This window comes from Canis aureus, chromosome X (genome assembly GCF_053574225.1).
Source record: "Canis aureus isolate CA01 chromosome X, VMU_Caureus_v.1.0, whole genome shotgun sequence".
Lineage (NCBI taxonomy): Eukaryota > Metazoa > Chordata > Mammalia > Carnivora > Canidae > Canis > Canis aureus.
Window position 1 is genome coordinate 6,536,577 of NC_135649.1, and position 25,515 is coordinate 6,562,091.

Consider the following 25,515-nt stretch of genomic DNA (forward strand, 5'->3'; position numbering starts at 1 on the left):
GCTGTTGACCTCCTTGCAAATGAGGCTCAAGATCAACTTGGCCAACTGAGAGCCACTGCTCGTGATCCCTTGGCCAACCCCGGGGCACAGCTCACCTTGTGCTTACGCTTGCCCTTAGGGATGGGTTTCTCTGTGGCCGCGGCAGCACTCTGGCGCTTGGGCTTGGACACGGTCTCCTTGTGGTCCGGCTTGGCCAGCGCTGCTGGCAGTGCGTGGTGGCCAGGTACTCTAGACAGCAGGCCAAGGTCAATCTTCACCCAGAGATTTTTCATATTCTCTTGATCTTGCAGAGGGGACAGAAGCTCGGGTTGCATGACAGGGATGGGTGAGAAAGCTGGCTCCTCATTACTGGTGGCTACACTGTTGTTGGTGCTGCTGCTGACTAAGGAGCCAAGGGTCAGGCTGGCACCACAGGCTTCCTTGGATTTGGCAGTATTGCCCCCAGGAGCAGTGCAAGGAGGCAGGACTTTGATCTGCAGGGTCTCTTCTTGATCTGTGTTGGAATCGGACGTGGATGAATCCGTTTCGATGAATTCTCGGGACTTTGGCACGATCTTGCCAGGCCCTCTATACTTCTTTTTCTCGGCAGCCACGGAAATGTTTGGCCTCGGTTCCTTCCTAGGGACTGGTTTGTGGGCAGTGGCTTTGTTGCGGCCTCTTGGTGGCTCAGGAGGCTCCACACTTTCTTTTTCTTTGGGGGTGCTGCTGGTAATATTTGGTTTGGGCCAGGTAAACTCATCAATGCTGGTATTCTTCTCGACTTTTTTGGGCTGTTTTTTTCCAATTGTCCTTTGAGAAGCTGTCTCAATGGTTGTCGACAACTTATGCTTCAAAGCCTTTGTTTCTGGAGTTTTCTGGGTAGGCCGTGGACGAGCTTTCTCCCTGATAAGACTGAGGAGAGGCCTCTCTTTGGGTTCAGCCAGGACCTGGCTGGGGTTTGTCTTCACTTTGACCTGGACTTCCATTGGCTGGATGATTGGAGGAGGCACAGAAAGCGTCTCCATGGGTGTTTCATTTTGGCCACAAATAAACGACTTGTTCTGGGATGTCACTTTGTTAAGCCATTTATCCAACTGCCACTTGTTAGTTGAGGGCGGCTCAGGCTGCAGATGAGAAACAACGGCAAGAAGGAATTTCACATGTTGGAAGGATCTGGATGGACTCTCAGTACACTGAGTGCTGATAAAAGCAGTGGATGTGAAGTGCCCATTCACACATTTAGAAGCATGCACACACACACACACGGAATCTCAATTAATCAAATTATCCAGATAGACAAATACCCCGTAAACCAGCCCCAATCTACTTATTTCAATGAACTTCCACTCCTCTTCTGAAAACAGCCTCCACTCTGGCCAGGAAGGAAAGAATTATTCACAGAGAGTTTTCCCAGAGGGTGGGCATGGAGGCCTGGCAGGGAAACCTGTTTCCCAAATCCTCTGGTGGGACTCATTGCTCAACCTCTCACCAGGAGGCAGAGGTAATGATCTCGGGTCCCGAAAAGCAATGTAAGTGTGCCTCAAGTGTAATTCAAAAGGAAAGGCTTTCTATCTGCCAAAGTGCCAGTTTTTCCTGTGTGATGTAGTAGTTCACTGCAAAAAGAACAAGCCTTTTCTATTTTTACTGAAGGATGAAAAGATTTGACTTCCCCCAAACCACCTCACTTTCCTCGGTGTATGGGCAATAACCAATTTATGGGGACATGCACACAGACATTAGTGTCCGCTGTTAAGCCACGGAAATGAGGCGTACCATTCAGGTGCTTGATTCCCAACTCTGAATTCTGCCTGTTGAACTAAAAGAGCCATCATTTTTATTAGAACTGTTCTTCTTTTGAAAGCCAATCAGCTGAGGCTTATGGCACCAGCCAACAGAGGGTGAGAGAATTAAAAACACTTGAGTAGCTGTGATTCCAGCACACACAAAGCAATGCAGGCCAGGGTCGGGGAAATCGTGTTGGCTGGAGCTGTTGATCAGGGGCACCAGCTCTGCCAGTGCACTGACACTGGTTTCAGCCCTGGCTTGACCACTGTCTGCCTGGGAGATCTCGGGAAAGTTTTTTATTAACCTCTCAGAGTCTTATTCTCTAATCCATAAAATGGGGATGCTAATCGCAAGGACCCCAGAGAAGTGTTATGGGGAAAAAATAAAAAAGTGCAAGTCAAGAGCATCTCGCAGTGCCTGGCCCAGGGCCCGTGATCGAGCAGTGCTGGCTACGATTAACAGCCGATTAGCACTATTGCATTCTCCACTATTCCTTTCCGATTATTACAAACAAGTGTGCATGGAACCCTGGAGGGATCTGCTTGCTCCATGAGGTGCAGCCTTGGGGGCGCTGAGGAGTTATTCTGGACTCACAGAGGATGGGAGGAGAAGATAGCACCTTGTTTTTTATTTCAAAAGTATATTTTTGGTATTGTAGGGAGCCGTGTTGAATGCTTTAGTGAATTATGATCAAATACATTTGGAGGATGCAAGTCGAAATTTGAAAACGCCATCCCATTTCTTGGGTCTTCATTGCCAAGTGGCAATTCATCACTTCGACATGGAGTACGAGGTGGTCTTGACTGGTTCTCTCAAAAGAGAAATCGCTAGCTCAGTTATCACTATTCCAGATTTACACATGAGGAGGCTGGAGGCTCGGAGGAGCTATGGGAGTCACCCAGCAAGAAATGTCTGCTTGTAGGGACTGTGCATGTACATGTTTTAGAAATGCTAAATGAAAAATGCTATCCGATGCTTAAATACTTCCTTGAAATTTTTCTTGTGTTGGAAGTGTGTGTGCTTGTGCGCACACGCACGTGCCCAGGAGGGCCACCCTGGGGACCTGCAAATTGCACTCTAGGCCCCCGGTCCCTTCACTCACCTCTGGAGTGGCCGCACGAGGCGCCTCATTGGATTCGCTGTCGGTGGTGCTGCTTTCAGTGTCTGAGTCTGACTCAGAGCTGCTCTCAGAGTCACTGGAGCTGCCAGATGCCCCACTGGCTGGCACCGCAGGTGGAGGCTGAGGTGTGGCCAGGAGTGGGCTGAAAGAAAATCACATCACTCATTGCCTCACTGCGTCTCAAATCAGCACATCAAGCCCCTCTCCCACCCCGTTCAGCACAAGGGCCTGTGATGTGTCAGGTCCGGGCAGAGCAGAGCACATCGTCCCATTCCACAGATGGGAAATGTGAGGCTCAGGAGGCGCCGGGTGTGGCCAAAGGTCAAATGATTCATTAGAACCCAGCCTGCGTGTGGCCAAGTTCCTTGGGTTCCACAACACTGCCGTCCCTCTTGGGAAAGCCCTGCCTCCCACATTGCACATGAAAACCTGAAGCCAAGGGCACATGCCTTCTGGACACAGATGCACATACCACAGACCCACGCGCAGCCTTAGATTCTTAACGATCCCAGGCTTTTTTGGCTAGGGTAAGTTTTCACTTTCTGGTGCCATTTAGTTGAGAAACCCAGAGGTTTGTCACGGGGCTGTGATCTCAGCTATACACACAGTACACTCCTCTCACCAAGGAGGGGGGATTCAACCCCCATTTAAGTGGAGGAAACTAAGTCCATAGGGAGAGAGGCTTGCTTCTGCCTCAGGCCTAGGCGGAGAAGTGAGCTAGGAACTCCAAGCACAGGGGCTGTGAAAAGCATATTCACTGCTGAGTACCAGCACCCAGCCCTGAAGGAACTAGAGTCCCATTTCTTGGCCTCCCTCACCCCAATTTTTGTGAACCCTTTGGAAAACACCTCTTACTGGGAGGGATGATCATAAAGGACTAAGCAAGTCTAAGGCTTGATTTCAAATCTGTAAAGCTGACCATGAAAGGCACTTGAAAATTGACACCACTTGCCAGTCTGTCTTTATTGATAATCTATAGTTTTCCTTACCAATCGTTTGCTCCCTGTGCCCGTGACAAATCAGCCTCCTGTGGTCCCACCTTCAAATGGCACCAAGAGGGTCTCCAAGGACCCCTTTGCTGAAGGCTTCTGGAAGCACAGAGCATTACTCCTTGCCTGCCCCCACCCCACTCTCTCAGCAGCGCCTATTTCTCTCCAACATTACAGCTCTTGCCTGCTAAGCTGGAGCTCTGCTCAGCTGCTGCTTGGGGAGGAACAGGTTCCCTTTTAAGGCAGCATGGCCCCCTAGTAAGTCCCTATCCGATGCAGAGAGCCTTTTCATGCCATGTGCCTTGCCCTCCCTAAAGACTGCTCCTTTAATCTCCCAGGTAGGTATTTTCTTTCATATAGCAAAGCTCATTTTAAAATGCTATCTGCTAAGTAAATGCTATCTGAAAGTACATTTCTCTGCCAAATACACCAAGAGATTAGGGGAAGCAGAGGAAATAGGGGACTGTATCCCCTGGGAAAGTGCACTCAGAGACGTGTGTGTGTGTGTGTGTGTGTGTGTGTGTGTGTGTATGTGCATGAGCACGTGCGTGCAAGCGTGTGTGTCCCCAACGGGGGGTGGGGGTGGGGTGGGGGTGGGGGGGCAGGGACCTACAACCCAGCACTCTCCTTCCCTGCGTTCTTTTTCAGGTCTCTCCTTAACGGCAGTGAAGATTCCATATTTATGCAAAATGCCCTCTAAATGTAATCAATTGTTTTTGTCTTTGGTTACTAAATAAAGACGGAGGGAACAGTTTTAATGAGACCAATCCAGACATGATGCTAACTTGGCCTCAATTCCCCCCAAGAAACGTTTCCAGTCCGGCACGGAGCATCCATAGCCCTGAGCTGACTGGCTGCTGGACTGAGATAAAATCGAACTCATACTCACATTTATGATTTGCAAGTGAAAAGCGGCTTCCTAGTTTCTTTTCATATCTGTGCATTAATGTCTGGCTTCTCGCAAGACTCCGCTCATTCTAATATTACCAAACTCAAGTCTAGATTTACTTTGGAATATTTCTGGATAGTGTTTCCATTTACTGGATTATTTTTGAGCAACTGCTGTAAGAAACAAAACAATCCCAGGGATTATTCCCTTAAAGCTGAATGCATTGAGGTGATACACATGAAGCACAGACGTTTTATTGACCAGAATAAACGTATTCATCAGCTATACCACAATAAAGCTTCATGGGCTTAGCTGGAAACTTGTATGTGTGCATTTGTACACAGGTGTTCCTTATCCAAAGCCCTTTGCAGGGGAGAAGAATTTTGATGTTTGGATTTTTTAATTTTAACAACATGAATCTACCACAAACATATACCTCCAGTGGGATCTGGGGAAGCACCCCTTCGTAGGACTCGTTAATACTGCTACAGTAAGAGGTCAGGTTCTGTCATGAAATGAGTTTGTCTCAAAGTTCTAGAAAATGACAGCTCTCAGGACTTTCTCAATTTCATAATTGTGATTAAGGGATTGTGGATATGTACAGAAACCACATACAAAAAACAGACACTACATGTACATGTAAATGTAGACAGATATGGATATAAAATAAAGACTTTCAAAAGTCACAGTGACCTTAACCAAGACCAATAAAATGAGACCTAAAATTATTTTCCCTAAGACTTCTTTTTTTTTTTTTCTGTTAAAGCTTTTATTTATTCATGGTGGAGACGAGACAGAGAGAGGGGCAGAGACACAGGCAGAGGGAGAAGCAGCTTCCCTGTGGGGAGCCCGATGCAAGACTCAGTCCCAGGACCCTGAGATCACACCCTGAGCCAGAGGCAGCCACTCAACCACTGAGCTCCCCAGGGGTCCCCTGTCCCTAAGACTTCTTACAGCTAAATCCATGGCCATGTTCTCAAGGAGGACCCCACAGCCAGTCAATGTGGACAATGACCCCTTAAGGAAAATGTGTGTAAAAGGAATAGGAAGAGGTTCGCCAGCTTTTTGTATTCTGTCAATGAACATGGATACTGGGGGCCAAGGAGGATGATGGACTTGAATTCAGAGAGGGCACTAAGAGGACTCCAGCTGGGGGTCAAGGACATGCGCATCTTAATGAGAAAGAATTGCTTTCTCTGGGCAGCTGCACAGTTGGAAACGGGGCAGGGGTGGGGGGTGGTTGGGGGGGAGTAGAGCCAGCATTCCTGGGAGAGAATAAGAGTTGTTGAAAATGCAAGCAAAACTGCTCTCCCCAGTACCTCCCTCTGCCTCTATTATCCACCTGCTGTTCCTGAGCTGGCTGGAGGATCCAGCGGCACCCAGCCTGCTGAGGGATGTGAGGCCCATATTTGAGTCTCTCTGACCCTTGCTTCTCTGGGCTTACCCTGCACCCAGCTGCAGCAGCTCCTGGGGACAGAAAATGAACGCAAAACCAAAACATTGCCTTCCCCAGCAGTCCAGACATCAACAGGAGGATGACAGGCTTGGGGTCACATTCTTGTCTAGAAGCCACGGTGGAACTTACGAGTGGGCAAATCAGCAGAATATTTCACTTCCGGGTCTTGACAGTGAACCGTTAGCTGCTTAGCCAGTTAAATCCCTCCTCCCCTTCTGCTGCATTTCTTTTCATACATCGCCAATTTATTTCCCAAATGCATACAAAAGTGGCTACGAGTGAAGCTAGCCCCCGTGATACTGGGTCCTTCTTGCCTGGGAGATGAGGGAGGAATGTGCAGTTTACACATTCTTCACTCACCGAACTGTATTAGGATAATTTCCCAGGCACCATATCCACTCATAGTTTAATCAACTGCTTCTTAAAAGAAGGCTCGTGGTTACAACGTGTTATACTAAAAATCACTGACATTCGGTGTATGAAAACCATCTACTCCATAGTCTGTAAATATTACAATTGTACTCTGTGACTTCACCCCAATGTAATAAAATTTCTCCAAGGGCCCACATTTATAACAACTTCGAGGTCAGCAGCTCAACCTTTTCAGAGAGCAGAATCCGCTGTTGTGCTCATCAGTGCGAATGATCTTCACTGAGTAGTGAAACCCCAAGTCCATTTAGTAGGTCCTCATGGTTGGGGGCCAGACTGAGGGCAAAGGAACTGGCATGGCAAGTCAAAGACCTTAGGGGAGAAGTTCAGGGCTAGGGAAGGATCAAAGAGCAGGCCGGTGGGAGAGAAGATTGGGAGGCATTTACAAAGCCTTGTTCCAGGCACGGTTGGCCTGGTGTGGAAGGCTTCAGCATACCAGGGGAGAAGGGCGGGTTTTGAGTGGTAGTCTAGGCACCTTCATCTCTAGACATGACAGTGTCTCCATGCTTACACTGACCAGGCCCCTTCTTCAATAAACCTGGAAGGTCTGTCTTGAGCGAAAGGGGGTGGGTTTGTTCTGGGCTTTTTCCAAGGTAAAACTGGTACCAGCGAGCTAGAGATCTAGTCAGGAAGATCTCACCTCAACATCAGGAAAGACTTTTAAAATGCTACAGCTGGGGCACCTGGGTGGCTCAGTTAGTCATGCACCTGACTCTTGATTTTGGCTCAAGTCATGATCCCAGGGGTCATTAAATTAAGCCCCACTTTGGGCTCTGCACTGGGCGTGGAGCCTGCTTAAGATTCTCTCCCTCTCCCCTCTGCCCCTCCCTCCCACTCTCTGTCTAAAAAAAAATCTACAACTGGCCACAGAAAGAAGCCAAGGCTTTGTAGGCCACTGAGCTCAATACCTGAAGATGACCAGGTAGCCGGCAACAGAGAACATTGTAAGACAGATTCCTATCGTGGGTCCCAATGGGGTCGGGTGATCTTTAACATGTTTTCCAGCTCAAAGATTCTGATCCTTATGAAAATATTGTGTATAAAGGATTATAAGGGGCTCTTTAGGACCCTAGAGGAAGCGTGTGGGGACATGTCTGCACCATCCAATCTGCTCCTTAAGGCAGCTCTGCAATGACCTGCTCTTGGCAACACTTTATCAGTCACAGAGCTCTTGTGTGAGCCTCAGAGGATTAACGCTGCATTTCTGTAGGGCTATTTTATAAATCAGACTTTTCACTAATTCAGATTAACAGCCTCCAGAAAGCCAAACATCTGCATCAGTGCTGATTCTAATCCTAATTTAACTGTAAATTCCTTTCTCAGGAGATAAACAGGGATGATGAATTGGCCATTCTGCTCAATCAAGCTGTGTGGGCATCAAACGAGAAAGGCTCCAGAATGGATGACAACTTCGTAGTGGGAAACATACACAGGAAGGGTCTGACAAGCAAGTCCCAATGTTACTGATCTTGGCAATGCATTTCACAAGGCTCAGGATGTGCCAAAGGCCTGTAGCATGAGATGTCTGATGGAGTGTCCTGTACTAAACCCTTGTCTTCAGTTAGGACTTGTACTAATTTCATCAATGTTACCTTTTTGCAGTTTTATAGGGATCAAATGTCTGTCTCCCAGATAATTTGAAATGCTTCCATATTTGAAGTCATCATTAGGCTGTAAAGGGATGGCCCTGGGGCAAAGGAATCAACATTTATTGCTGATCTTACTTCTCTTCTTCATTTTCCTCTCTGAACTCTGGGTTCTGGAACTGGAACAATTCCCCTGCCTCACCACGCTAGGCTACTAGAGGCAGATACTCTGAACTCTGAACCTATCCCAGCCAGAGGGGTAGGAGGAATCCATTTTTAGTTTGAGTCAGTAGTTTTGATATCTATCCTACTTACCCCAGAAAATCCATGTGGCACCCTCATCCAATAGAAAGTGTATGCAGAAGCGTAATTACAGAAAACAGATAAGGGCAGAGTTGTCCTGGTGGCAACAGAAATCTGGAAAGGAGTTGGGAGAGGGCATTGCCAGCAGCATGTCCTCCTCCCTGAGGTGGTCCCCAAACACAGTTTGAAAGTAAAATGCTTGACATCCCAGTATTATCGCCAGCAACCTGGGATCGAGTGTCTTTTGTGTTAAAGCACTCACGCTGTTGATGAGCGGGGGTAGTGAATCACTGTCCAGTTACAATTTGGGCTACACAGGAGATAATCTTTGTCCAACATGTGTACACTGGGTATCTGCCCTTTTGTCTGATCATAGTCTTTGAAATGGGATCTGCTCAACTTATTTGTAAGGAGTGATAAGGAGATGCACCCCTACCCGCTCATACTCATTTTCATGGGCAAGTTCCTGAACACGAGATTGTTTAAAGCTCTGACTAAAGAGATCTGGGCTTGGCAAAATAGTGATTCCCCCCAGGATGTCCATGTCCTAAGCCCTAGAACCTGTGACTATGGTACTTCATGTGGCAAAAGATATTTTGCAGAGATGATTATATTCAGGATTTGAGATGGGGAGATGATCCTGGATCACCTGGGTGGCCCCATGTAGTCACAGGGTCTCTGGGAGCCAGAGCTCTGTGTCACGAAGGCCCTAGGAGGGACACCTGGGTGGCTCAGTGATTGAGTGTCTGCCTTAAGGTCGTGATCCTGGGGTCCTGGGATTGAGTTCTGCATTGGGCTCCCTGCAGGCGGCCTGCTTCTCCATCTGTCTATGTCTCTGCCTCTCTCTGTGTGTCTTTCATGAATAAATAAAATCTTTAAAAAAACTGAAAATGACTGGATCCTCCTATTGGTCTATCACCAGCAGTTTTTGCTTATTGGTCCCTACCTAATCGACACCTACTTCCTTTTTCCAAGGTAAAACTGGTACTAGTGAGCTAGAGATCTAGTCAGGAAGATCTCACCTCAACATCAGGAAAGACTTTTAAAATGCTACAGCTGGGGCACCTGGGTGGCTCAGTTGGTCATGCGCCTGTCTCTTGATTTTGGCTCAAGTCATGATCCCTCAAGTCATGAGGTGATACTGATGAGTGATTTTGGCAATGACTTTGCATAATCACATTTGGTTTGCAACCAGTTGGGTTAGCCTTTTTTTCTTTTCAAAGATTTATTTATTTATTTTTTATTTTAGAGAGGGGAGGAGAGTGGGAAGGGAAGGGGCAGAGGGAGAGGGAGAGAGAGAGAGAATATCCAGCAGATTCCCTGTTGAGTATGGAGACCAAAACAGGGCTCAGTCTCAGGACCTGGGGTCATGACTCCAGCTGAAATCATGAGTCTGACACTTAACAACTGAGCCACCCAGGTGCCCCTTGGTTAGCCTTTTGGGGACTGACCAGCCCCAGGCCCTTGTCTTATTTTCCTTCTATGGCCTGTCTCCATTTCCAATCTATTTCACACATCTAAACAGCTATGTTTCCCCTACTATTTATTTTTTAATTTTAAACATCTAATTGGCTAATAAGACTCATGAATCAAGCAGCATCTCATCTAGCCAATAGAAGCGAGCTCCCTCCCCTACTGGTTTTAAAGAGGTAGTTTTAATCTAGTGGGAAGGACATGGGATTGGAAATCAGACAATCTCTTGAATGTCACCTTGGATACTTTATTATTGTGTGACCTCAGGCTAAGCACTTGAACATAGGGTTTCCAATTCCTCATCTGTGAAATGGGTCTACTATATCACATCGGCTGTGAGAGGACTGAGTGAGTACATTTAGAGGAGCTTTCTCAAACTGTGGTGTATGTGCAACTCACCTGGAGACACACTAACATGCAGACTCGAATCAAATTAGCTTGGCCTCGATGGAACCCGAGTTCTGCATTTCTTTTTTTTTTTTTAAGATTTTATCCATTCATTCATGAAAGACCCAGAGAGAGAGGCAGAGACACAGGCAGAGAGAGAAGCAGGCTCCCTGTGGGGAGCCTGATGTGGGACTCAATCCCAGGACCCTGGGACCATGACCTGAGCCAAAGGCAGATGCTAAGACCCTGAGACACCCAGGCATCCCCCGAGTTCTGCATTTCTTTTTTTTTTTTAATTTTTAAGACTCTATTTATTTGTGACAGACACAGAGAGAGGCAGAGACACAGGCAGAGGGAGAAGCAGACTCCATGCAGGAAGCCTGATGTGAGACTCGATCCCGGGACTCCAGGATCACGCCCTGGAGTGATGGCTGGGCTAAAGGCAGGTGCTCAACTGCTGAGCCATCCAGGGATCCCAAGTTCTGCATTTCTAATGCACTGGCAGGTGATGTGACACTCTTGGTCGGTGGGCCACACAGAGAAGAGTGAAGCTCTACCCTACATGGGCTATTCAGATACAAGCTGCTCGTGCAAAATGTAATTTCGTGAATTTGAAACTAAGGGGAAAAATAGACTTTTGAGATTGACTGTGGATTTTATGTTTCCATAATTATTCTGTCCTCCTTTAGTAATAGACAGATTTGATCTCCTTGTGCTATTTTAAATCTAACCTGGTCAAGTTTAAGCTTTCTTTGGGCAATTGTGCCTGAAGAGGTTTTATCAGATTCCTTCTGAGAAGCTGACAACTTTCCGGAGGCTGCCTGCCTGCAACCAGTGTTTGGCCAAAGGCACAACTGTCTTCCCTGAATGTGGCCTGTGGCTCCCTGCGAGCCTCAAAGGCGGCTTGCCACCACCCTAGCCGAGGGTCAGGGTGGGATCCACTGCAGGAATGGCCATATCTAGGACACTCTTACTACTTCCATTTTACAGCCGAGAATACTGAGACTTAGTAACAAACAATGTCAAGGTGAAAAATAGTTTTAAGGATACTATGGGATAAAGTTCAATGTGTAGTTTCAAAGAAATGAAAAAACAAAAAGAAAAACAAAAAGAAAACCAAGGCACCTGGCTCCCGCCTAGCACAGTCTGTGGTGAGCCAGCACTGTGGAGGCGCCGGTGTGCTCCCAGTAAGGCTGCTCAGCTCTGGCTAATGGGCCCGTGATATCTTGAGAACATCACACTTTGCACTGGGGAGAATAAACTGACATTTAAATGCTTCTGGATATAATTAAAAGCCACACAGACTTTTCTGCTGTCGCTCAGAGTTGCTTCAATCAAACAGCTAAACAGGTGGCCAAAAATCATAGGCAGCCAAGTATTTTTGTCCCTTTTGCCTTCAAAGTACATTTACAGAAATGGGAGTAACAGGGGCGCCTGGGTGGCTCAGTGGTTGAGCATCTGCCTTTGGCTCAAGGCGTGATCCTGGGGTCCTGGGATCGAGTCCTGCCATCAGGCTCCCCATAGGGAGCCTGCTTCTCCCTCTGCCTGTGTCTCTGCCTCTCTGTGTGTCTCTCATGAATAAATAAAGAAAAATCTTAAAATTAAAAGAAATGAGAGCAAGGGAGAGAATGAAGGCAGGCAAGTGGCTGTGAACACTGATTCCCACAAGCCCTGGTTGCTACCAAAGCAGAGGGTGAATGATTCACACTCATAAGGAACCCAGAGAGATCCTGATGCCAAGAATCTCAAACAAGGTCTAAGCCTTCCAACAAAGAATTCCATCAGTCACAAATCTGACATGGAGCAGAGTATATGTGCTTTGGGTGACTCAAACCTGGAAGCTGGCTCAATGTAGGAATCTCTTTACTGTATGCACACAACTGGTCTGGAGATGAGCAGGAGAGCCTGGGCACAGGCAGGCTGAAGGTACCAGGAGAGTGCTAAGGGTACCAGGAGAGTGTTGAGCAGGCTGGAGATGGGCTCAGAGCAGCTCAACACAAGCCTCTACTTTTTTTTTTTTTTTTTTTTTTTTGCTTGATGGCTTCTTTCTGTTGCCCATTATGCTTAGAGTGGTCTCTTGATTTGGAAAGTGGGCATCCCTCTTCTAGTCTCTCCCTAGACTACATTTCTTCTTTGATGTCTCTCAATGCCAATCTCCTTATCAGTATTGTTTGTTCCCCTTCATGTCTGATTTGTTACCTGATGTATCACAGACACTTGATTTAGAGGGTAAGCTTCTAAAGCCAGAGGCTTTATCAGACACACACACACACACACACACACACACACATACACTGTAAATGCGTCATGAACCTAAGGCACCCTAGAGTAAAGCCCTAAATAAGTCTTCTCTATAGATCTCTGAGAACACAGTCCCTAGGTATATCCACTGCCTATTGTCTATGTCCCCATGGTCCCAAAACTCTCATCATTCTCTCATCATTGGATGAATAAGACCAAAATACTTTTTAACTGTGGAGCACTTGATAATGTTCCAGCATTTTCACTCCCATGATCTCATTTGGTTGTCATAAGAACAGTGAGTAGTGGGGGGGGGGGTAGATAAAACAGGTATCCTGTCCACCTTGGCCACGAAGCTCCAGGACCTCTAAGTCAAAGTCATGTGTCTGAGGCCTGAGGAGGCAGGGGTTTCATCAGGCTGCTGTGGCTGCTTCGGTAGTGCCAAGTCAGCTTGAGGAAATGAAAGTGATTGGGGATCCACTACAAAACCCACCCTTGTCATCAGATCAAAGGGCAACAGGGACACAGAATTAATTCCAAATGCTTTATTCAAGTGACCAAATGAGATTGTCTGCAAGAATGTGATGCTGAAAACACTGAAGGCCATAAATGCTTTACGCTAGGCAAACCCGTGCTGCATTTGACTCAAAGGAGAAATCTCATTGAGTCTAGATGAGGAGATTTATAGCTCACAGTGGATAACTCTTCCACATACATGAAAAGTTTGTTAAGATTAAGGAGGGGAAATTTAAATGCCCTTTAGATTTCACACCATTGCGTCATTCCAAAAATCATATATTTTTAAAATAGATAATAAACATATGATACTGAATCCAAAAGATACTGAAGGGCACACAGTGAAAAGTTGATCTTCTGATCCTCTACTTCCCATTGCCCCATATATTTATGAATACTGAGGCATGTACTTCTAAAATAAAGGTTTTTTTTAATTATAAAGGTAATATCTTTTTTTAAAAAAGCCCTTCCTGTATGTGGGATGGCAGGGCATTCAATGTGTGGCATTCAAAGTCACACACATAATTTCTAAAATAAAACTCATACAGTCTCCTTACTAAATATGTCCTCATAATAGTGCCTGAAATATATTACAAACATCAGCAATAAAAGCCTCAAGTGAATGGCAAAAATTACAACTTGCAACAGTGCAGTGTGTCACCCTACCACGAGGAAGAGGCAGTAACGTAACACATACTGTAAGGAATAGAAGGCACTGAGACAGCCCTGCTCGGTGGGACCAGGCTGCAGGTTCCAAATCAGGAAACAGTCACTGAACTTCCTCCACCATGACACATCTTAAAGATGTGGTCAACGCATGCTGGTTCTGCCTCCTAACCACTAGAGACTTCTATAGAGACTTCTATAAACCCAGTAATCAGGCTTTGTAATTCTTTGATCTACTGAGATTGCTTTCAATTGTAGCCACTAATCCCTGTCCTGCCCACTTGCCATTGCAAATCAGGTGTCCTTCCCTTACTCTTCTTGACCTCACTCCCTTTTGGACTAAAAGCTTTGACTTCTTTTGTACTTGGTCCCAGGGACCATATACAACATGAGATCTCTTGGTTTCAGAATTCACAATGACTCCCTCACAGGTAGATGTGCTCTTCTCCATGGGATTTGCTGAGATCTATCTCCATAGCCACCCTACCCTAGTGCTGGTTTTTATTCCCCTCTATTTCCAGCACATCTGCCACTTTTGTCTCCTCCTTCCTCCCACACTGCCCCCAAGCCTTTGCTCAGCCCATTTATACTGTCTACGATAGCACCTTCCCCCCTTGCTTCTGCTTGCTTAAATCTTTATCTTTTAAGCTCAAATTCAAATAATATCAGGTCTTTGCCGATGACTTTAATTCTCCTTGGTACCTCCCTATTCTGATTTATTTGCTCTAACTGCATCACTGTTTGTTACTTAATTATTTTCAAATTCTTTCATTGGGCTAACCTTTTGCCTCCATAACTAAACCATACATTTTGTGATGGCAGGTGCCAGATTGTACAGTCATTTCATATATCCTAAGGTGCCTAGCATAATAACCTATATACAATTTTCTGGTGATGAAAAAATATTCCAAATGGCTGCATAATGAGTAGACAATCCACACAAATGAGGTCACCTGGTAAAGAATGATACTTAACTGTGAAATGTCTATGTATTGCTGACTCTCAACAGAAGTCTATACTTAGGCAAATCCAGGCAATACCAAAATATCCTGAGTTATAAGTTAATTTGATGAAAATAATGAAGAAAATAGGTTTCCCAATGATGGACCTGTAATCTTTCAACTGGCTGAGTGGATGCTGGTCCATCATGGTGTCTGCCTCTTTCTTCAGCTTCAGTTCCTTGGCAAAACACAACTTCTCAGGATGGCCATTTTTTTTTTTTTTTTTTTTTTTTTTTTTTAGGATGGCCATTTTTAATGTGATCAATATTTTTTTTTATTTTTTTTTATTTTTTTTATTTATTTATGATAGTCACAGAGAGAGAGAGAGAGGCAGAGACACAGGCAGAGGGAGAAGCAGGCTCCATGCACCGGGAGCCCGATGTGGGATTCGATCCCGGGTCTCCAGGATCGCGCCCTGGGCCAAAGGCAGGCGACAAACCGCTGCGCCACCCAGGGATCCCTGTGATCAATATTTAGAGCAACAGCCATCGATGGGTTGCAGAGTACATATACATGCATGAATATGAGAAATAAATGGTGTGGCTCTTACTGAAAGTGAGTGCTGCACATACACACAGGCCTTCCTATTTTTAATTAAAATGATGATTCCATTATTCCGATTTGTGTGAAATGTGAGCTACTCTTGTCATATCATTTTGATACATTAACCAGCCCAGTCTACATTGTGCTTGATATTAACTCCCTTTCTACTTGATGGTTTTCCTAGTGGCATAATTAATTTCCTCATGGAAGAAAAAATATTCAATCAATTTGGGATTAAATATGAGGTTGAAGGACTTTCACAAAAGATAGAACTAAATCTCCTAGCCCACATGCCTTGCTAATTATGACACACTCACATTAAGAACAAGAAGGTGTTCCCTTCCCATGATAAATGGTCCTGAAAATCCTCCCCAGCGTTTACTATAAATCACAAAGACCATTAATAAACAGGCAGGGAAAAAAAAACGACAGTTTCTACAAGAATTCACTCCCATTCTTTGCTTAAGACTATCAATGTCATATTTAAAGCTGACATCTGAAATCTTCTATACAGAAGCCCTCTAAGTCAAAAAAGCCCAGCTATTTTAAACAGAATTTCCTATTCCTGTTATTTTGAATGACAGCAAAGAAACACTGGATCTTCTTAATCCCATAATGCTATCTGCCCCCAAATCTTGCCTTCCAGCTAACAGCCTCCCTTCTCATCAGTGCTAAATTAAAGGAGGTCAAGTGCAAATGAGAGAAGAAGAGGGAACCACACTCGCCTCATCTTGCACCCAAACTTGCTTTACACAAAAGTCAGGGCATAGCCACCAGGGATAAGATAGCTGAGCACAGGCAGCCTTAGCCAACGCTGACTCCTGTATATGGAATGGCAGGGCTTACACTTGAATCTAGAACAGCAGCAACAAGAATGGCGATCCCATATTACAAATGAACTCAGAGCCACTTAAAAGCTGACCTAGAAAGAAATGGAAACAAACTTCGGCATTTCTCCAAGAACTGGCAGGATCTGAGATAATGACAAACAGGCCGGTAGTAATAAGGTCAGGGTGTTTGGTTTTGTCATTAAGAGGAATCTGTCATGTGGAGAAATTTGTCATGCAGAGAATTTGGGAAATTCAGCAATTCCAAAGAAGGTAGAATTTAGAATAAAAAGGACTTTAAAAACAGACAATTAAAAATGTCTTGTGAGGCTAAGCAAATTACATTTGTGGTCAGCAGAAAAACCTGGGAATGTGCATGTCCCGAGAGTTATGTCAATAGCAAGTCACAATTATACAGAGCCCCACCAGCTAAGCCCAAACAAAGGTCCACCTTAGGGAGTCACAATGAAGACAAAACATTCACAACTTAGAGGCATAAGTTAAACATGCAACATGAGAAAGATATGCTCATTTGCAAATCACATGAGACAGGTACTTTCAGTGAGGTGTGACTATGTGTCTGACAGTATCAATGGTATCTCAGTATCTCAAATTCCTTCGCAGTTTCCAGGAGTCTACACTGCTTGAGCTACATAATGACTCTGCCAATTGGAAACATGGACAAAAAAATGAAACAAAACAAAACAAAAAAAACAAAATCTGTTGGGAGAAATATCTTCCAGAAAGGTTATATGTTAAAATGTTCCCTTTGATGATAATTATGTTTTGATACATATTTCAGACAGCTATACCCAAATTCAAGGTATTTGAATGAGAGAATGTGTGTGTGCCCATGTTTAAGTGTGTGTGCCCATGTGCCTGTGAGTGATAGTATATGTGACTGTGTATACATCTGTTAGCTAAAATCCAAGATGGTTAAGACCAAGAGAAGTCAGATAGTTTCAGCATCAATTAAGATTGCTGGCTAAGAAGTAAAAAATATTGGGAGCAGTATCATCCTTCAAGAGAGGTACATAATATTAATTTTAAAAATAATGTTGCTATTAGCTGCATAAGGACAGAAATGTTGGCCTCTGTAGTATATACTGGGCATTCAGCATTTAATAGAGAAGATATTGTTGCTGGCCAATGTTTACATTAAGCCCTATTTGGGTTCAAGTTATGTTTTAAGAGGAGACACAAGTATATGCTCACATATACGAGGGTCAACTATTACTCAAGGTCTCATCATATGTTAGTTTTATAAATAATGTATAAAGGCAAAAAAATCTGAAAGAACTTAAATGATGGTTATTTTTCTATCTGTTGGACAAGACTCATTAAGTAGCCAAGGGAAATGAGAACTTTCAGTTAGCCATGAAACTCATGAACACTGACAGGGTTCCGATACATGGAAACAACTTAAGGGTTTTCCAACAGATGAATGGATATAGAAAATGCAATCTATGTATTTACAGTGGAGTATTATTTTTAAAGATTTTATTTATTTATTTGAGAAAGAGACAGAGATAGCAATAGAGGGCATGAGCAGGGAGGAGAGGGAGAAGCAGGTTCTCCACTGAGCAGGGAGCCCGATGTGGGGTTCGGTCCCAGGACCTCAGGATCATGACCTGAGCTGAAGGCAGACGCTTAACTGACTGAGCCCCTACAATGGAGTGCTATTCAGCCTTAAGAAAGAAGGAAATCCTGCTACTTGAGACAACGTGGATGAACCTGGAGGACATTATGCTAAGGGAAACAAGCCAGATGGAAAGACAAATACTGCATGGGCTCACTTACATGTGGAATCTTAAAAAAAAAAAGTCCAACTCATAGTAAGAGAGAGCAAAATGGTGGTTACCAGGGGTTGGGCAGTTGGAAGAAAAGGGGACATGTTGGTCAAAGGGTACAAATTACAAATTTTCATTGTTTTTTAAAAATATTTTTATTTATTCATGAGAGACACAGAGAGAGAGGCAGAGACAGACAGAGGGAGGATCATGCCCTGGGCTGAAGACGGCGCTAAACCGCTGAGCCACCTGGGATGCCCCAAACTTACTCATCTTACAAAGATGTAATGTACAGCCTGTTGACCATAGTTCATAATAATGTACTGTATACTCGAAATTTGCTAAGAGAGTAGATATCAAGTCTTTTCACCACAAACAAGGAAGGTAATCATGTGAGGTGTCAGAAGTGTTAATTAGCTTGGTTGTGGTAATCATTCCACAATGGATATGACTATGAAAATGACACAGTGTACATCTGAAATGTATGATTTTTATTTGTCAATCTTATATCAATAAAGCTGAAAAAACTGATAGGCTTCCAGTTGGTGGTAAGACAATGATAAATTCCTGGTGTTGGAGCTATGGCTTGTATAGAATTAACCCCCTCCTAGTAGTATAGATGATCTAGTAGTACAGATCTAGTACTGATGATCTGATACTTCCAGTAATTTTTTGTTTTGTCAAGAAAAATTATAAAGTATAGAATTACTTTTCTTTCCTCTTTCTTCTTCCTCTTCTTCTGCCTCGTTCTGGTATCTTGTAAAAAGTCTCATTATTCCACATAACATTGTCCATTTTTAATGGTCTTTTCTTTCTGAATTGTATTTTAAAATGACTTGAGAAGGTCCATTTTTAGAAATGTTTCCAGTATATGTCTTTTTGAATTATTTGAGTCATTATAATGGGAGATTTTTTTTTGTCCCAAATCCTCCCTAAATATCTTATATGCCTCTAACATGCTAATCTATGAAAAATAACAAGTATTTAAAAGTTCTTAATATTTATGTTTCAAATAGTTGTCAGTTAACTCCATTTCAGAACAAACAGGGAAAAAGGACCCAACTTCCTATAATTTGTATGTTATTGACACTGCTATAGTAGGGAAAGAAGGGGCATAGTCTCACCTGGCACATACTGAGATTTTAATCAAGGCTCCCCTTGCTGTGCTCTTTCTTTAGAGATGGCATCTTTGGGAGCCCATCTTGTGTTAATTATGTTTCCAACTTGTACATGGATCTGCAAGAGGAGACCGAAGCAACTTTTGCTCTGTGATTTTACTTTCCTTTAATACGATGGCTTAGACACTGTGGTTTATTCATTTATTGGTCTGATGGTTTTTATGAGTTGTGATTCAACATAGGTTCATTTCTAGTATCGTGTTTTATAAAGATATGGAGAATGTAATATAAGTCTGATACAATTATGGTTATGTGCCACGCAAGACAATACTGTAAATATGAGGAGAGTCTGAAAAGCTGCTTAGCAAAATGATCTTAACATACAAGGCAGTGTGAAAATGTAAGAGGAATCTATAATGACGATGAAGATTAGCCATTTGCTCTCTAACCTTATTTACAGAAGCAATCAGAGGTATTCAGGTCGAGTTAATGACCCTGTCTCCAATTAATTCAATTGTCTACAAACAACACTGGTGCAGTGGCTGTCTCAAAGTCTGCCACGCAGTCTCAGAGGGAATACATAAGACTCCATTAAAAGTGACAATAATAATGCATTTATTACTGAAACACTATTGTATTATAAATAAATTCCTCATGTTAAATTATGCTCCACGCTTTAACAGAAATTCAATTACTGAAATAATAAAAAGATGGTGTATTTGCCAAGTGCTTGGACTATAATTTGGCTGCTTAGTTACCAGCGGTTGGCTGTTTTGCAATTTTTCCTTCATAGACTATTTCTTTTGAATAAATGCCAGACTTTTTCATACAAATTTTATGAACAAGTTGCAAAATGAAATTTTGAGCTTTTGAATCCAATTATGAAAGACATAACTAAATCTATTATTGAAAAAAAATTCTAGTAAGCCCTTTCTGCCGTTGTTCAGAACTGCCTGCTAATTGAGGTAAGCACAGGTGCTGCTCATTATGGACCATTGTGCACCATCTGAATTCTGGGAACTGTGGAATTCAGATGGTTTAAACTCTGTTTGTGTGAATAACAAACAGGCCTGATTCTGCGCTTGTTTGTACAAGCTTGTACACAGCTCATTTGGGACTTCGAAGACACCTGCTTACCCTTTTGAAGCCAAAACAGTATCATTTATGTTCTGGCTATCCTTTCGATGACAATTTTGCAAAAGCAACAGATTTTGTGCTCTCCCGTCATTCCCACCATCTCCTCCACCATGTAGTAACTTCAACACTTCCTTGTCTTCAGTGATAGGAAAATTAGTTGAGTCACGCCATGGCAATTATCCAATGACAGGAGAAAAGAAGGACGAGCTCCTCTTGTGGAAAGATGTCTTTTACAAACCAACTGGTGAAGGTGGACTGGGGACACGGTTTATTTGCGTTTTGGACTAGATTTTCCCCCTTCATTCCCTTTCTTTTGCTCTGAGCTCTCACATCTGTCTTTCTGATGTCTAGTCTCATTTGTCTTTATTTTTTTCCCTAGCTTTGTTAAGATATAATTGACATATCACATTGTGTGATTTTAAGGTGCACCACATGATGATTTGATACACTTCTATATCCTGAAATGAGTACCGCAATAGGGCTAGTTAACCCCTCTGTCACCTCGCGTAATTACAATCTGTGTGTGCATGTGTGCGCGTACGCATGCGCGTGTGCAGTAAGACCGTGCAGGATCTGTTTTCAGTGTCACTGCCTTCAGAGGGGTCACCTGAAGGCAGAGAACGTTCTGATCACAGGCGCTTGTTTCCTGCTCTCGGAATTCAAAGGAAAAACTACTCTTCACGGTGATCTCCTCTCCTTTCCCATAGGGCCCCAGGCCAGCAGCCACCATGAATTTCTGCTGGAGGGTCTGAGGAGGCTGGAGCCTGCACTGCAGTCCTGAGTTTCTGAGTAATGTCACATGCCAACCTGACTATTCTGTCCTGCAGTAGCTTCTCGGTGCTATGACTAACTTTAATTATTCAATGACTTTGCATTTTCTCTTGTTTTACACAGGTCTTACCTGCTATAAAGATAACACCCAGAAAATATGTAGTAATGAAGCAGTAGTTCTGTTGCATATCAGCAAACAAATCTGGATCACTCCAACTCTAGGTCCCCTGCAATGCAACCCCCCGATCCCACCACAATAACCACCCATGAAAGATGACATTCTAAATCCTGTATTCATGAATACTCATGGTGAGAGTTTACTGTCACATGAATGCAGGAGATAGTTGAAAACGTAGGGAATGAAAAATAAAGAGGAGAAATTATGGATGCAAAATTTTAGGCTTGTAGGTTACAGCCACTATGGCAAAGAGTAGAGAGATTCCTCAACAAGTTAAAAATAGAACTGCCCTACAATCCAGTAATTGTACTACTAGGTATGTATCCAAAGCATATAAAAACACTAATTCATAGGGATACAGGCACCCCTACATTTATAGCAGCATTACTTACAATAACCAAGATATGGAAGCAGCTTGAGTGTATCAGAGATGGATGAATGGATAAACAAGAGGTGGCACATAGACACATTGGAATATTACTCAGCCATAAAAAGGAATAAAACCTTACCACTTACAACAACATGGATGGAGCTAGAGAGTATAATGCTAAGTGAAGTGAGTTGGACAAAGACAAATACTGTATTATTTCACTCATACGTGGAAATTAAGAAGCAAAAAAATGAGCAAATGAAAAACATAGAGGGACAAACCAAGAAATAGACTCTTTTTAAAAACAATATTTGTAGCATTTCATTCATAATGGCTCCAAACTGGAAGTCACCCAAATCTCCTCCAACAAGATAAACTGTGGTACACCCAAAATGGAATACTACTCAGCAGAAAACAAGGAAGAAAGTACTGATGTATACAACATGGATGAAAAAAACCAGACTGGAAAGGGTATATACTGTATGAGTCCACTTATACGACATTCTGACAGATAAAACTGTTATGGACCATAGATCAGTGGTTTCCACAGGCTGGGATTGGTGGAGTGGTTTACTACTGAGGGGTTAACTACAGGGGATTTTTAGGGGTGATGAAGTGAAGAAACAAACTTTTAACTCTAGAGAACACACCGCTGGTCACCAGAGGGAGGTGGTGAGGGATGGGGATTAAGAAGTACACCTGTTGTGATGAGCACCAGGTGATGTATGGAAGTGTTGACTCATTGTATCATGCACCTGAAACTAATATAACACTGTATGTTAATCATGGGGAATCAAAATTAAAAAACAAGAAATAAAAATAAATCAATTTAAAAAAGTTTTTTGGCTTGAAAGGTTTACTCCAAGACGTCCCAAATCCCCCGACAGTGCTTATAGACTCTGGAATATAATCCTTCCAATTTAGGAAGCACTTTCAGTCTAAGCAAGATTCTAGAGAAGTCTAACAGTGAAGCAGAATAGTCAACCCATGCCCATTTGCAAAGGCACAATGGCATATTACCCAGCGCACTGCTAACTTGACAATTTGTCACACTTCTATTTACCTTGTCCATCAGGCAAAGTTACGGTCATGACAATGCTTAATAAAGCCAATCAAAGTAGTGATCAACCAAAGAAAGTCCCTGCCTGTCAGACATTAAATATGACTAATGTGGTTTGACAGTGCTCCACAGAAGGCACATTGGAATCTCACCTTTCCTCTTATCATTATCACAGAAAGTGCAAGGTAAAGCTCTGCAGGAATATAAATAATTTGGAAACCCTCATAGACAATATTCTACTGTGTGTCTCATTTGCACTTAAAAAAAGCTGCCCTACAGACCTTATGTACTTTTAAGATTTATCTGAAAGATACATGAAGAAGACTTCCAGCCAAAAAAAAAAAATGTACATATTTAATGGAATTAGATCTCTAGGCAAGAAAATGTCAAAAGAAAAGACGAAATATTAAAGCGAATGCGAGGTGCTCCTTTCCACAGCTTTCTGTCTTTGATAAATATCTTCTGGGATGTCATTTACTAGAAAGTCATGATTTTACAAAACGAAAAAAAAAAAAAACCTGGAGTATAAAATATACTCTCTTTATTGCTGAAGTCAGTTGCTATTTTCTCATTTCTCTCTGAAATCTGCTTTTGTCAGCCAGAGGCCTTGATATTTGCCTTTGTATCTGCCTTTTTATCATTCTTATTGAAAACATGGCAATTATTGTGAAATAGTCAAATTGCAGGCAAGCTTCTGATTACATGGCAGTAGCAGAGCTGGGAGTCTATGCTTGTGCAGGGTCCTCATCTCTTTTCCAGCCTCTAGGGGGAGGTGAGCTCACCTGACACTACAGATTGTGTGGTTGGTGGGTTTGTGTCCTCACCTGGAACTGATCACAGAGTTGAGGGAGGAGGGCAGAGAGAGCCGCAGGAAGGTTCGGGATGAGGTGGTATGGACTGAACTTGTCCCTGAGAACAGTGAGCCCCAAGAGCATCACCTCTGACAATAAGCTACTGAGGTATGGGAGGATGGTAGGAATATGAAATTTGAGCTTGGAAGTTCATGAGGATGAGCAGATACCCTATATATACATGGAATATATATGTAATTTCAAAGGACAGAAAAAAATCAGGTTATTGTTAGCCTAGCCACAATCTACAGTCTATAAAGAGAAAGTCTCCTATAAATCTAATTTCAAAATCAGTTCCTCTCTCCTCTGATGCCTGAGTGTTAAGACCTACCGAAGGTATTATTAGGAGGTGGCACATATCTTTTGTTCAAAATTCTTCTACCAAACATTTTTTTTTAACCACCATTACTACCCACATTGTATGTAGTCATGGTAATACTAATAATATTTAATGTTATTGAGTTATTTTTTTAAAAATTTTATTTATTTATTTATTAGAGACACTGGGGCGGGGGGAAGAGGCAGAGGGAAAAGCAGGCTCCATGCAGGGAAACTGACGTGGGACTCAATCCTGGGTCTCCAGGATCAGGCCCTAGGCTGAAGGCGGCGCCAAACCGCTAAGCCACCGGGGCTGCCCGAGTTCTTTTTTTTTTTTTTTAAAGAAGATTTCATTTATTTATTTGAGGGGGGAGCGGGAGTGGGGGAGAGGGGCAGAGGGAGAGACTATCAAGCAGATTCCTCGTTGAGCATGGAGCCCAACATAGGGCTCTATCTCATGATCCTGAGATCATGACCTGAGCCGAAATCAACAGTCAGATGCTCAACTGACTGTACCACCCAGGTGCTCCTAATGTTACTGAGTTCTTAATACGTGACTTGTCCAAGGCCTTACAGCCAGTGAAAGGCTAGGCAGCAACAATCTCTCCTTTCGCTTGTTTTTCTGTTTGTTTTGCCGGAACACATTTTGAAAAGTTCTGCTCTATTTCTGCCAATCGTTCATCCATATGTGTCTTTTCAGAAAGATCTATCGGAGAACGAGTACTAAAACCTTTAAACATATGCTTTCACAAAATTATTTGCAGCCTTCTGTAATAACAATTGAAAATGCATAATGCTTACAAATTATTCTTCAGTTAATATCAATGGTAATGAGGACGATGACCATTTATTAGGCTCCTACAGCGTGCCAGGTCCTGTGCCAGGAAGCCCACTCTATACTTTTTTACATGTGAGAAAACGGAGGCTTAAGCAGTGAAGCAACTTGCTTAAAGATCTCATTCCAAGGGCTGTGATCTCTTGCTACTATGCTATCCTGCAGGGGTTGGGGATTAATCCCCATATGTAATTTAAATAAAATATCGATCACTGTCAATTGGGTTTCTGGTTTAGTAAATAACTCCATTTTAATGGCCTTCTTCTACTAACAATTTCATAATGACAGAGCTGAATCATAGTATCATAGAATCCTGTAGCTAGAGAGGACCCTGGGCATTTATGAATCCATCTCTCTCAATTGTCAGAAGAGGAACCGAAGCCAATCAGTAGTATGTTCAGTGAGCTAAAGGTCACGTGAGTGAGTCAATCAACCTCCTAACCTCTCCTCCCTTGATAGGATCGGCTGTGGCCAATTTGCTTTGGTGGCGGACAGGAGCTGATGAGCGCAAACAATCCAGAGAAGAAAAACATTTTATTTAAAACAGTCAGCTGTTTTGTTGTAAAAGCTGCTTAGTGATGGACCACAAACCAGGCATCTGACCAATTCAATGCTGTAAAAACCTAACAGTGACAACATGACGTGTGTCCTTGTATATGTGTGCATATGCTTAAAGCACAGAATCTGATTCCATAGATCTCAGGGGGTGATCGCTTATCTGGATTTCTTAATAAGCTTCATAGGTGATTCTGATGTACATCCAAACTCAGAGCTGCTGGCTTAAGAGAAATGTCCTGGTGTATTTTACACATTTCCCCTTCAATATTAGTATAAGAAAGATAGGAAGTGACTAACATTCTCCTGGTTCACTTATCAGGAAAAAAAATTCAAATATTT

The 25,515-nt window shown here is 43.2% G+C and overlaps 1 protein-coding gene across 6 annotated transcripts in view; it reads right to left on the reverse strand.

The window, feature by feature from the left end:
- AFF2 (ALF transcription elongation factor 2) overlaps nucleotides 1–25,515 on the reverse strand; it is a 471,048-nt gene that overhangs the window by 37,232 nt on the left and 408,301 nt on the right. For all 6 annotated transcript variants that reach the window (XM_077888758.1, XM_077888756.1, XM_077888755.1 and 3 more), the window contains 2 exons: nucleotides 2,867–3,026; nucleotides 96–1,103 (listed from right to left, as the gene is read on the reverse strand). In XM_077888758.1, coding sequence (XP_077744884.1) covers nucleotides 96–1,103; nucleotides 2,867–3,026 — 1,168 coding nt within the window. The remainder of the gene's footprint in view (nucleotides 1–95; nucleotides 1,104–2,866; nucleotides 3,027–25,515) is intronic.